Raw genomic sequence first — 14,537 nt, 5'->3', positions numbered from 1 at the left:
ATCCTAGCCTAAATCCGGCGTATATTGTTTTGTGAATACAAAACAATGATACGCCGGCGGGAATTTCGAATTACGCCGGTGTATCAGTAGATACACCGGCGTAACTTGTTTAAGAATATGGCCCCAGGTCTCCACCATGGTGGTCAGAGCTCAGCAGCCCTGATTTTCGTGGTCAGCGCAGAGAGGGTGACACAGAAAGTTGAGGGATCAGGGAGGGTTTTTTACCCTTTAGGCCCCTTTCACACTGGGGTGTTTTTCGGGCGTTTTTCGGGCGTTTTACAGGCGCTTTATCGTTAAAAAAAGCCCATGTAAAGCGCCTGAAAGAAGCCTCATCTGCAATCCCAATGTGAAAGCCCTGGTGAGAAAGGGTAACCGCTCAGATGTAGCCAAAAGAGCCTCCTCACCGAATCCAAACCATGGGTGCCGGCAATGCAAAAATACGGAGGAAAACTTGGACAGCCGCACTCCAGATAACGTTCCTTTTATTAAAACAGGTCACAAAAAATACATGTCACAGCAAAAAATAGAACAGAAACTGACGCATTTCACACTGTAGCTCAGTGCTTATTCATAGCTAGTGCTTTCAGAGCCCTTTCACACTGCCAGCGCCCGAAAAACGTTGGTAAAGCTCCGCTAAGACCCCTTTCACACTGGGCATTTTTCAGGCGCTTTGGCATTAAAAAAAGCGCCTCAATGGGAAGGGGGCTTTAGGAGCGGTGTATTAAACGCTCCTAAAGCGCTGCAAAGAAACTGTTTGCAGGACTTTTTTTGACGCCCTGCCAGCACAGCGCCTCAGTGTGAAAGCACTCGGGCTTTCGCATTGGGATTGCAGATGCAGCTTCTTTCAGGCGCTCTACAGGCGCTTTTTTTAATGCTAAGACCCCCTTCACACTGGGGCATTTTTTAGGCGCTTTAATGTGAAAGCACTCTGGCTTTCACATTGGGATTGCAGATGCAGCTTCTTTTTAGGTGCTTTACAGGCACCTGTAAAGCACCTGAAAAACGCCCCAGTGTGAAAGGGGTCTTAAAAAATGTATGTAAAAAATGTGCTGTGGGTTAGAGTTCAGCATTAAAGTGTTTGTTAATCCATATTATGAAGTCTATGCCAGCCCCTCTATTAGAGCCTGGCATAGCACACTGTTACCCGTCTTTTCTAAAAACAAGGCTTGTAAATGACTCGCGCACACAGTATAGCTCCGATGGATAACTTCTGCAGGAGGGGCCGAGATCTCCCTCTGACGTTAGCCGGGAGATCAGTAGCCCTGGAAACCAGCCGAGAGTCACGTGACTGGCCTGAAGATCGCAATATCGGTACTTACAAGCCTTGTTTATTTAAAAGATTTATACAGTTTGCTATGCCTGTGTATTATAGAGGGGCTTGGCAGTGACAATTTATAAATTTTTATCTTTACGAATAGCGGCGGGGGGTGGGCGTGACACAGACGCAGAGATGACAGTCAGGAAGGAGGGGGTGAGGGGGAAAGATGAGAGGACAGCAGCGGATGATAAAGGGATGTACTCTGACCATGGAGGTCAGAGCTCAGCAGCCCTGATTTTTGTGGTCAGTGCAGAGAGGGGGCACAGGAAGTAGAGGGATCAGGGAGGATTTTTTTACCATTTAGAGGGGAGCAGATTACACAGCACAAGCACTGTGCTGTTTAATCTGCTTTAAGGGACCAGAATCAGTATTTTTTTTGTTTTGTTTTGGGGTTAACAAACACTTTAAAAGAAACTTGCAGTGAGGATATATGAATGCTACATTGCTGACCTCTTAAAAAGCTAGTTAATGTCATGATTACTGTGTAATTTCCTCAGAACAAATCTGCAAATCAGGAGTTCAAAGTTCACTCTCAATGGTCCCTTTTCATTCTGGTGTTAAAATGGTCAAGTTGAAGCAGATGTATTTTTTCTAGAGTTCCCTGAAGTCCGGGTATAACTCAAATATATCTATCGTGTTGACTGGATGTATAAAACTTTTCAGTCCCAGGGAGTGCAAGAAGACGTGGGGACACACAATGAGATTGGAGGAGAAGCAGTTAAACCTTTAAAGTGACACTAAAGGTTCAGTTTTATTTAAACAAATATGTCATACTTACCTCTACTGTGCAGCTCGTTTTGTACAGAGTGGCCCCGACTCACCTGTTCTGGTGTCCCACGGCGGCTCTCGCGGCTCCCCCCCGCATTAGATGGCCCCCTTCTGGGAAGCTCTCTCCTGAGGTGGTTACCTTGCGGGCTTATGAGTCATACACTCGGCGTCCATAGATGCCGAGTATGTGACTCTGCCCCGCCCCCGGCGCCTGTGTCATTGGATTTTATTGACAGCAGCAGGAGCCAATGGCTGCACCTATCAATCTATCCAATCAATGCTGGCACTCCGTGGAGAGAAGGGCGGCGGGGACGCACCCACGGAAATTCGGGGCTCAGGCATTTAAGGTAAGAAAACACGTAGGTTTACAACCCCTTTAAGCTGCGTAGGGGGTTTTCACTGTCAGGGCGGTAAGGATGTGGAACTCTCTTTTACAATCTGTGGTGTCGGCAGGAAGTATGGATAGTTTTAAAAGACTCTTGGACGTGCATCTTAGCAAACACAGTATAAGGGGATATGGGGAAACAATTCTACACACCTACACAGGTTGAACTGGATGGACTGTTGTCTTTTTTCAAACTTACCAGCTATTTAACTATGTACCATCAATTGTTCCTAAACTCAAAAGCTATTTTTTTTCTAGAAATGTTCATTATGCCTAAGTAGTGCCCTGAAAGCTTTACCTTTTGCCTCCTAAAAAATAACAGTGCAATTCCCGTGCCTAGGCACTCCTGTGTTTTCAACCTTATGACTGTATATCTGCAGTGTGCAATCATCTAAGGCACTGCTGCTTCTGACTGCTAGTCTCAGGAGATTTGGAGTGAGATTTGGTAATGCCACTTCTGTGCTGCTTAATGTTCTCCTTGCTGGAGTGTAAGCTGTACTTGAACAACTGCAGTGCAAGGATCTTCCTGTTTTTGCTTCATTAACCACTTCAGCCCCAGAAGATTTGGGTGCCCAATGAAAGGGCCATTTAAATAGAGCTTTCTTTTGGTGGTATTTGATCGTCTCTGAGATTTTTATTTTATTTTTTGCGCTACAAACAAAAAAAGAGTGACAATTTTGAAAAAAACACAATATTTTATACTTTTTGCTATAAGCCTCAATAAAAATAAAAATAAAAAAAGCAATTTTTTTCTCAGTTTTGGTAATAAAAATCAAGATATATGGATTGGTTTGCACAAAAGTTATAGCATCTACAAAATAGGGAATAGATCTATAGCATTTTTATTATTATTTTTTTTTTTTACTAGCAATGGCCGCGATCTGCAATTTTTTATCGGGACTGCGACATTATGGCGGACACATCGGACACTTTTGAAACATTTTTGGGACCATTGTCATTTAAACAGCGATTAGTGCTATAAATAGCCACTGATTACTGTATAAATGACACTGGCAGGGAAGAGGTTAACACTAGGGGGCGATCAATGGGTTAATTGTGTTCCCTAGTATATGTTCTAACTGAAGGGGGGGTGGGACTGACGTAGAGGAAATGATAGATCGTGGTTCCTAGATATTAGGAACTCACGATCTGCATTTCCTCAGCTCACAAAACAGAGATGTGTGTGTTTACACACACGTCCCTGTTCTGCCTCTCGTGCCCAAAGATGGCTCCTGGCTGGTGGTCATCGTGACCGCTGGTCACGAGCATGGGCACTCCCGCGATACAGCGGGCACACGCGCGTGCCTGCTAGCCCGCTTAAAGCGACCGACGTACATCTACGACGGTTTGCCCAGCGGAGCCAACCTGCCACAGTATAACTGCGGTGGCTGGTCCGCAAACGGTTAAAGGATTTATTGTGGCAGTGAGCTAAAATAGCTGAAATTTGAACAAAATGGTTTCTTCTGATGTAATGTTCCTGCTTGTAAAAAGTTCTGAGTAAAATGTTATACATGTGAGTGTGATTAGAAAATAGTTCAGAAATTCCAAAACGCTTGCATCCAACTCCCCCTATCTTCAGGATACAAAGTGACCCTATTAGTGGCTGATAAATTAGGAAGATAACAGACTGTAGGTGTTATGCACTAACAAGCTCTTTAGAGGTTTACAAAATGCTTTAGGAACTGTAATTGATCATAAGCTTGCACTTGGCTCCTTGGCGTGAGCAGAGAGTTGAGTGACTTTGGCTAGCAAAATAATTACCGTATTTTCCGGCATATAAGACGACTGGGCGTATAAGACGACCCCCTAATTTTCCAGGAAAAATTTTGGTTTTGGGATATACTCGCTGTATAAGACTACCCCCTTCTTACTAGTCTTTCTGGAAGCTGAGGGGTAGCCAGAACCGCTGACAGAAACAGGCTTTTTCAAATCTCACTGTGCCATTACATTACATTCCTCACTGTGCCATTACATGCCCCCACTGTGCCATCACTTGCCCCTCACTGTGCCATCACTTGCCCCTCACTGTGCCATCACTTGCCCCTCACTGTACCATCACTTGCCCCTCTCTGTGCCATCACTTGCCCCTCACTGTGCCATCACTTGCTCCTCTCTGTACCATCACTTGCTCATCTCTGTGCCATCACTTGCCCCTCACTGTACCATCACTTGCCCCTCTCTGTGCCATCACTTGCCCCCCAGTGCAATCACCGCAAACAGACAGTGCAATCACTCACTTTTTTGTGTGAATAGACAGGCGGTGACAGTCTCCGTGCTGCGCGCGTCAATGATTTAAAAGACGCTTCTTCTCTTCAGAGTGTTCTGTGATAGGCGGAACACAAATTTTCCCAGGAGCGCCTCTGTTCTGTGTTCCGCCTATCACGGACGTTTTCTCATCTCGTCCGAGGATGAGAAGGCATCTGTGATAGGAGGAACACAGAACAGAGGCGCTGCTGGGAAGATTTGTGTTCCGCCTATCACAGAACACTCTGAAGAGAAGGAGCGTCTTTTAAATCATTGACGCTCGCAGCACGGAGACCGTACCCGGCGTATAAGACGACCCCCGACTTTGGATGCATTTTTTTGCATCCAGAAAGTCGTCTTATACGCCGGAAAATATGGTAGTTTGTTTTCCTGCATGTCTACTGTCCCGAGTCCATTACTGGTTTTCCAGAATTCATAGAGCTTTTCTGCTGCTACAATATAGCCAAAGCTCTTTTGGCTGTATGTCTCCAATGAATCACAGGGGTGCAGTTCATTCCGCCTTTTTAGCCAACAGCGGCCTAAAGTCTGCTGTTGACTGAAGTTACTCAGCCTGTCCAGGCTCGTAAAAGATCCCAACTTTACAGTCAGGATCCACCCAGAAGCCTAGGCCAGCAACTGGCTCAGCCTCTCAGTGAGCCCCTGGGAAACTGAGCCAGAAGCTCCCATCCCCTCCACAGCCCAGAGAGCAGAGGGACTGACAGTCACCACTCTCTTCTCAGAGATGAGGGGGAGAATTGCTGTTTGAACGCTCAGTTCTTGGGGTAGAGTCGGGCAGGGGGTGGCTGCAGCTTTGTTCGGTGCTGCAGCCATTTAGTTGAGTATGATTTTTTATTTTTCTGTAAAAGAATACTTTTAATTCAATGGCTTTGTGCTTTTTCTACTTCCCCTGCTCCTTCCTGAACATTACCCTCCAGCCAGCCAGATCTCCATTTATCAGAGGGAGCAGCTCTGACATTAGGAAAGAAGGACCTGCCTCCACCAAATTGGATACCTCCACAGAGAGGTACAGTGCAGAGCAAGTGAAGGGTGGTGTAACTCAGTAATGGGGAAAAATCATCTGCAGCTAGCCAACAGAAAATACCGGTGACTAGTCTTTTGCCCCCTGCTTGTCGTCTTTGGGTCTAGCTTCTACAGTTTATTCTTTCTTATAATTGTACAGCTCCTTCTACTTGGTGGTGGCATCAAAGAGTAAGGAGTGTCAATGTCAAGTTAAATGGAAAGTTAAAGCTATGCCAATTGTCTTTTTACCACAGAGGCTTGGTAAACTGGTGAATGACGGTACCCAGCTGGTGACAAATATACAGATTGCTGCAGATGCCAGAGAAACCCAGCGGCGGGCCACAGAGGAAGAGCTGAAGAGATTGAGGTATATGATGAGTTAATTTATTTATTCATTTATTTATATAAGGTACTTATAAGTGAGTGAGTGAGTAACTTGTGTAGCGCTACCCCCGGAGGAGCCGCTGCTTAGATTTGGGATCGGCGTATTTAAGTTACCTCTGTGTTGTGTCTAGGGGTGACGATGGTGATGAGAGCAGTAATAGAATGTCCAGACCGTTGGTTGACGTTTTCAATGCTTTATTTCCTGGTCAAACACAACCAACATGTCAACTTGAGGTAGACAGGATAGGTTGGTGAAGGAAAAATAACTTTGCAGAATCAGGCTATGGATAAAGAAAGCAGTCCTGCCTTCTATAATTGTATTTGTCTCGTTGCCACTCCAGCCGGAGTGGGTAAAGTGCCCCTGGACAGACCTCTCTCACAGGCCTGGCAGCCAGAGTGCTACTTAGAACTTCTGGGGAGGAACAAGTCTCTGCCACCGATTTGGCTCTAATTAAATTAGGATGTTAAGATGAGACCTCTGCCACAGGCCTAGTGCTTGAAAGTTTAAATGGTAGAGCAAATCCTCCCAGTATGTCTTTTTGGGGTCACCGACTGACAGTCTGAATGCAGGCTGTCCGTGTCCGGTCACCCAGATCCCCGATGGTTCGTTCAAGCTCTATTGGATCACCTGCCTCCGGGTTCTCCTCAGACCGATCCCCCACCGAACATCACCCAGCTTGGGATCTTCTCAATAGAAATGGGAACCCAGTAAGTGACTGGGGTCCCCTGGCAGCATCAGTTGCTCCGGGCTATGAGGCCTGGTAGGCCATAGTGGTGGGGCCCGTGATGTGCGCACACCCTAAAGGTGGGTGCCGCACCTGGAACCAGGAACCCGCGAAGAACCCCGAACAACGGCCTCCGCCACATAAATACCCCTCCCCAGCATGCCTTGCAAGGGAAAACTCCTCTAATTGGCTGCTGGGAAGAAGCAGCTCCGCCTGGACCCCTCTGGCGCCACCTGCCATCCAGAGATGAAACTGCATCTCTGGAATACAGACTTACCCACAGGACAATCCAGAACTGGCGACAGCCAAATTTAACAAATCAATGAATGAGAGCAACATAACTCTCTCATTCCCCCACTAAATTTAATATAGCACCTGTACGAAAATGTACACAGGCGCTACACTTGTATAGCGCTACAAATGCGAACTAAATCGCCTCAAGGCGCTTTGCATGCAGTGTCGTCCTGATCCTTCAGAAGAGGTGGGTCTTAAGTTTTTTCCTGAAGGCACGGAACTAGTCAGCATAACTGTCTTTGGAAGATGTGTTTCAAATTTAAGCAGGGTTTAACCTCCCTGGCGGTAATCCAGAGTATGGCTCGGGGTTACATTTCAGTACCATTAGCGGTAACCCCAAGCCACAAGGGTTACTTAACTTGTCCCCAGGATCCTGCAATGTCCCCCCGCTGTGTCTACGGGCTGTGTCCTCCGCCTGATGCCTCTGTGCCGGGCTCCATTCCCTGCAAGCGTTGCGATGCACGGGGGTGGAGCCCAGCGGCAAATTCAAACATTACAAAATTCATAATAAATAATTTCACATCCCTTTTGTCCCTAGTTCTTTGTCCAGTGCCCTGCCTGCACTTTTATATTATATATACTGTTCTTTCTGCCTGGAAACTTGAGATTGGTATTTGCTCCCCCTGTGGAATCCAGGTATTTGCTCCCACTTCCGGGCATAGATCACGGCAGTGACTTATGCCACGTCCAGGACCTACTCCGTCCCCCCCGCTGTCTTTTGGGAGACACACAGGTCCCAGAAGACAGCAAGGACCAGTGGGAACACGCAGCGCCACTCGCGCGTGTGCAGTGGGGAACCAGGAAGTGAAGCCGCAAGGCTTCGCTTCCTATTTGCCTTACCGAAGATGATGGTGCCTCCACCCGAGAGCCGAAAGACAGATCAGCTCCGGGTGCAGACATCGCGGGCGCCCAGAACAGGTAATTGTCCATATATTCAAAGTCAGCAGCTGCAGTATTTGTCGCTACTGACTTTTAATATTTTTTTTGGCGGAACTCCGCTTTAGGAGGGAATATGTTTGTAATATACAAATCTCTAAATGGGTACTCTAGCATTGGGAGGAAACTATTCAATCCAAGGTCTCTAAAGAAGACATATGGCTATACAATGAAGTTGGATGAGACTGGTTTAAGCTTAAACTGTCTAAGGGGTTGTTTATTGTATAAGTGGTAAGGATGCAGAACCCCCTTCCACAGTTGGTGGTGCCAGTAGAGAGTGTAGATAAAATAATAAGTCTATTAGCCATGTTTCTTAGCAAACAGAATGTACAAGGATATGGTAATTGGTAATGCCATTGACACCCACACACACAGATTTTAACTGGATAGACTGGTGTCTTTATTCAGCCTTACCAACTATGCATCATCAAAGAAAGGAAAGAAAACCACTTACTGACCCAGTGCATGAATTTGTGAATGAGTGTGGCCTCAGCCAGTACCGCTCCAGCCACGCCCTTTGACATCTTTCGCACCGGACACCAGGGATTATGACCAAGCCCCAATGTACGGGGTGAAACATGTCAGAGAGCGTGGCTGGAGCAGCACTGGCTGAGGCCACACTCATTCACATATTCGTGCACTGGGTCGGTGAGCGGAGTTCCTTCTTTTCTCTGATGATACTTCTACACCACTGAATGATGCATAGGTGCCTGCTCACTTCACTGCAAATGACGGGGAGATCTTTGCACCAGCTTAGAGTACGTTATACCTTACCAACTCAGTAACTATGCATACTGGCAGTGCAGAATTCGCTTTTTCGCAATGTCAGTAAAGCCTCATACACACCGTCGGACTTCAAACAAACTTTTCTGTGTATTTCTGTTTGAAGGGCGTTGGCCGTGAGCTTGGTATGCATACACATGGCAGGACTTTTTCAGCCAACTTTCACCAAATCACGTGGTTATTCTGGTCTTTTTTCTGCTTTTTACTACCACCCTTTGGTCAACTTATGCTATTGTTGGTTGATTTTAACATTGGTTCTGAGCATGCGTGTTTGTACTTTGGACTAAAGTCCGATGGACTTCTGTACACACGATAGGATTTTGCACCGTAGGACTTTTTGCTGCCGAAAAGTTTGTCCGTTTGCAGAGCGAACATTTGTCCGATGAAAACCGAAAAAGTTTGTCCGATGGAGCGTACATGCGGTCAGTTTGATCGTGTGTATGGGGCTTATGAATGATTTGTAAGTAGATAGTACTCTGTTGTTACTACAATGATAATCCGGATCTTTTCTGTAGATTCAAGTCCAGGCAGGTTTTCTGTGGCTTGCAACTGGATTGTAGGATTGATGTGTCCTCTGTGTTTCTCCTCCAGGGTCGAGAAGATAGATAATGAAGCCAAGAGCGGTTATGAGAAGTTTCAGACGATCACCAAGAAGTGGCTGCTGAGTCGGGAGAAGCAGATTCCCCAGGAGCTCTGGTCTCTACTGAACTCTCAGCAAGAACAATGTGCGCAGCTGATTGAGGCCAAGAACAAGCTGATCGGGGAGCTACAGCAGGTGGGCACAACTGACATTTGGATTATGTTTTCTACACAATTACCAGGACACTGCAATAGTTTACACAACTTCTTTGAAAGACGGGTGTGTATCTTTATATTAAATATCATCTAATAGGCAGTGGCGGCTGGTGCTCAACATTTTTTGTGGGGGTGCAAACAAACTGAAAAAAAAACATCAAACGCAGCCACTGTGCCCATAAATTGCCTCCACTGTGCCATCAAATGCAGCTACTGTAACCAATTGCTGCCAGTGTGGGCCCCTCAATTACTGCCAGTGTGCCCCATCAACTGCCACCAGTGTGCTGCCAGTTTGCCCCATCAAATGCCGCCAGTGTGCTGCCAGTTTGCCCCATCAAATTCTGCCAGTTTGCCCCATCAAATTCTGCCAGTGTGCTGCCAGTTTGCCCCATCAAATTCTGCCAGTGTGCTGCCAGTTTGCCCCATCAAATGCCGCCAGTGTGCTGCCAGTTTGCCCTATCAAATACTGCCAGTGTGCTGCCAGTTTGCCCCATCAAATTCTGCCAGTGTGCTGCCAGTTTGCCCCATCAAGTTCTGCCAGTGTGCTGCCAGTTTGCCACATCAAATTCTGTCAGTGTGCTGCCAGTTTGCCCCATCAAATTTTGCCAGTGTGCTGCCAGTTTGCCCCATCAAATGCTGCCAGTGTTCTGCCAGTTTGCCACATCAAATTTTGTCAGTGTGCTGCCAGTTTGCCCCATCAAATTCTGCCAGTGTGCTGCCAGTTTGCCACATCAAATTCTGTCAGTGTGCTGCCAGTTTGCCCCATCAAATCCTGCCAGTTTGCCCCATCAAATTCTGCCAGTTTTCCCCATCAAATTCTGCCAGTTTGCTGCCAGTTTGCCACATCAAATGCTGCCAGTGTGCTGCCAGTTTGCCCCATCAAATTCTGTCAGTGTGCCTCCCCATTGCCCGGCACTTACCTGTCTCGGGCCACGGCGCTGTCCTCTGAGTCCTCTGTCTTCTCCCGTCCTCTTCCGTCTTCTGCTATGACAGTGACGCTGTGATTGGACGCCTGATAGACGTCCAAACACAGCGCCTGTCACTTCAGCCAATTAGGTGACAGGTAACCAAACCCGGTGCACCTGATTGGCTGAGAGGCGAGTCAGTGTTAGGGACGCGATGTATTCGCTTCCTTAGCACACCACTGAGTAATCAGCGAACGCACAGCAGTGAGCCCGCTGCTTACCATTTTGGAAGCCTATTAGAGCCCACAGGCACTTCCAAAACACACCCGCTGCTGTAATTCATATGCCCGGCGCCCGACAAGGGGCCGGGCACATGAATAGGGGGTGGCAGCGGCGACAATAGATAGATTCATGCAATGCATGAATCTATCTATTGGTAATAGAGCGGTGCAGGAGAAGGGGGCGGCGCTCCTGCGCCCTCTATGGACGCACCGCCACTGTCTATAGGCCTTATTATAGCCTTGCCTATAGGTACAAACACACCAGGGGAGTTTACTTCCTCTTTAATAAACCCACTCCAATGTCTTCAATGCCAAGAGCCATAATGGGGGATTATTATACTGTAGTGCACTCATGTAATCACTGGAGAAACAGAGCACAAACTGAACAAGGCAGGCAGACCTTGCAAAGGTGTAGCTAAGCAATGCCCATCCACAAATGCAAGTCCAGTCAAGCAATGTACAAAGCAGAATGCACATCTAGAGGATCCTTGATACTCTTTGTTTATGATCCTGGATTGGAGACATATATTCGTCCTACTGACATGGGCCTGTGATTATAGCTCTCCGAGTGCAGGGAAATAAAAGTCAGACCTTCTATTTTCAGAGTTGTTTGTTACCCCTGGATGTATTAAAATAGCAGTTTTATTTTTTATTGATATTCATTTTTCCAGAGCAACATTCGGATTTTAGAAAAACATAGTAGGAAAATGAGGTGAGAACAAGCTAAAGAGAGCTAAAACAAAAACATTGTGTCAAGCCTCGTACACACGCTCGGTTTTCTCTGCAAGAACCAGCAAGAAACTTGCTGGCAGAGTAAACCGAGCGTGTGTACGAGGCTTTCAGGTTTCTCGTCTGGAAATCTGGCCAGAATCTCGACGAAAAAAATAGAGATCCTGCTCTCTATTTTCTCGTTGAGATTTTTTTCTGCCTGCTTCCTGACTAGAAACCCAAGAGTGTGTATACTTACCTGTCGCCGTGGAAACCCGCGCATGCTCGAAATGACTTAGACGCAAGCGCGGTAGCTTCCACGGCATAGGTAGGGTGAAGCAAGATGGCGGCGACAGCATCGAATGTGAGGAGCGCATGCTCGTCATAGGCGATGACGTCACAGCGTTCTTGCCTTTCAAGAGAACCGCGGTTCTTTTGAAAGGTCTGTGCCTACACTCGGGCGGCACTGAGGTGAGGATTCTAATGACCTGTTTGTTCAACGATTGGATCCAAGAAGTTTAAGTATTTGTATATGGACTCCTGAACTTTTTTAGGAGCTGAAGAGGAAAGATGACCAGTATGTGAAAGATCTAAAAAAACAGGCCGAAGACATTGACCTGCTGATCGAGAGAATGGAGAACCAGGTGAAAAACCTCATCAAGACCCATCGGGAAGAACTCCTGCTTATTGAGGTACAGCCTAACTTTTCCTTATCTCTATTAGTAAATTAATATTTCATTTGCCGATGCTTGTATCAAACTTAAAGTGACACTAAAGGTTCACTTTAAAAAAATAAAAAAATAACAAACATGTCATACTTGCCTCCACTGGGCAGTTCGTTTTGCACAGAGTGGCCCCGATCCTCCTCTGCTGGGGTCCCATGGCGGCTCTCGCGGCTCTTTCCTGCAAGAGTAAACCCCCTCTGGGAAGCTCTCTCCCGAGGAGGTTACCTTGCGGGCGTGCTCCCGTGTCATACAATCGGCGCCCATAGCCGCCGATTGTATGACTCGGCCCCGACCCCTGGCAGCCGCTTCATTGGATTTGATTGACCGCAGCGGGAGCCAATGGCTGCGCTGCTATCAATCTATCCAATAAAGTAGTTCTCAATAAACTGTGAGGGTGCTGATGAGCATTTTCGTAGTTCATTGACAATTCATCCAGCTTTGAAACAGAAAGCCTGTACACAGGTATGGGAAGAAATCTGCAGGCAGTGTCTGCAGAAGCCTGACATTGCACCTGTGATCTGCTCATCGAAGGTGCAGTCCTCTACAGGCTCCTGAGAAAAAAACTCATAAATGGACATTTTATACCTGCCAAAACATGTGCATGTATTGTTTATAGGTTAAAAAATTCACTTGGCCTTTAACTTGACTGTAGAATTTAAGAATTTTAGAATTTTGAGAAGGGTTCATTCAATTGTTACATTTTTACTGGGGTCAAACCGAGCTTCATTTTCAACCATAGTAAGGAGGAAACAGGATGGAAGATATTCATCAATGAATGATTTTCTAACTCTATGTGGTTTTTATTTGGGAAATTACATTTATTCCAAATGTGAATGTTAGAAGCAAACACATTTTTGAATTACATTTTTTAAGTCATCGAATGCAGTAGAATTTGCACTGAGAAATTCGAACATTTGTTCTAAAAATCTCTTATGCCACATACACACGACCGTTTTTCATGACGAGAAAAACTTAGTTTTTTTTCCATGACATAAAAAAGGGTCGTGTGTACGCGGCATATGCGTTTGGCCAGTTTTAGACAACCTGAATGATTTCAGCATTATTGTGGTGTAACTCTTAAAATATAATTTTAGGCTGAACTCTTAAATAACTGCCACCCATAGCTCATTGGCATTGTACCACTTTGATAAATAACCCCAACTGTTTCATTCCCCATCCTAACCTGTACACTAAATCTCAATTTCCATGTCTTGTAGAAATCATTTGAACAAGAACGAAGAGAGTTGTTAGACAAGGATCGAAAGAGGTGGGAACAGGGCATGCAGAATCGCCAGGACAAGGAGGTAATGGCTGAATTTCCATATTTAGTAAGCATTTAAAAAATATAAAGTGTTATTAAACCCACTTGATAAAAAAAAAATAGGGTTGCAGACTAGAGATGAGCTCCGACGTTTTCAGATCCTAGTCTGAGGCATTCCCCACCCTGCAGTCATGCATATACACATTACTTCTGTACAACTGGCTACAGGCCCAGAAATGCCTAGGCTGGAGATGATTGGCACAGTACAGATGACAGCTTTTGACCAGCTCACTCAGGGAGGATCTGACTAGGATCCAAACACACCTATGCTAATCCCTACTGAACACAAGTTACCAAGTGTTCTGTGTGCTTTCCTGAAAGAAACTACCATATGTGCTTTCTCCTGACGAAGAACTACATGCCAACCGCTCAATTCTACATGTATTGACACGCACACACAAACCCAAAGCCCATGACATCAAGCCTCTCTCCCGTGTCTCCCTGCAAGCAGTTGTTGGACAGTGGCTCCTGAGACTCTTGTTCTTGTTATTCAATTGTTTAGTCGTGTCCGACTCTTTATGACCTCATGGACCATGACGTGCCAGGCTTTTCTGTTCTCCACTGCCTCCCAGGGCTTGCTTAACTTCATGTTCATTGTTTTGATGATGCTATCTATCCATCTTGTTTTCTGTCGTCCTCTTTTCCTTTTTCCTTCCATGTTTCCAAGCATCAGGGTCTTTTCCAATGAGTTCTCTCTTTGCATTAGTTGGCCAAAGTATTTGAGTTTCAGCTTCAGGATCTGTCCTTCCAATGAATATTCAGGGTTGATTTCCTTCAGGATTGACTGGTTTGATCTTCTTGCCGTCCAAGGGACTTTCAATAGTCTTCTCCAACACCATAGTTCAAAAGCATCAATTCTTCGGCGTTCAGCCTTCCTTATGGTACAACTTTCACAGCCATAGTGTACTACTGGGAATGCCATAGCTTTGACTATACGGCACTTTG

The 14,537-nt window shown here is 46.0% G+C and overlaps 1 protein-coding gene across 1 annotated transcript in view; it reads left to right on the top strand.

Moving 5' to 3' along the window:
• The window catches only part of DRC1 (dynein regulatory complex subunit 1), an 86,356-nt gene that overhangs the window by 12,419 nt on the left and 59,400 nt on the right, over nucleotides 1-14,537 (top strand). Inside the window, exons 4-7 of the mRNA XM_040348396.1 lie at nucleotides 5,990-6,102; nucleotides 9,449-9,632; nucleotides 12,101-12,238; nucleotides 13,489-13,575. Coding sequence (XP_040204330.1) covers nucleotides 5,990-6,102; nucleotides 9,449-9,632; nucleotides 12,101-12,238; nucleotides 13,489-13,575 — 522 coding nt within the window. The remainder of the gene's footprint in view (nucleotides 1-5,989; nucleotides 6,103-9,448; nucleotides 9,633-12,100; nucleotides 12,239-13,488; nucleotides 13,576-14,537) is intronic.

This window comes from Rana temporaria, chromosome 4 (genome assembly GCF_905171775.1).
Source record: "Rana temporaria chromosome 4, aRanTem1.1, whole genome shotgun sequence".
Classification (NCBI taxonomy): Eukaryota; Metazoa; Chordata; class Amphibia; order Anura; family Ranidae; genus Rana; species Rana temporaria.
The sequence above is the reverse complement of the archived record's forward strand: the minus strand, read 5'-3'. Positions and strand labels throughout refer to the sequence as shown.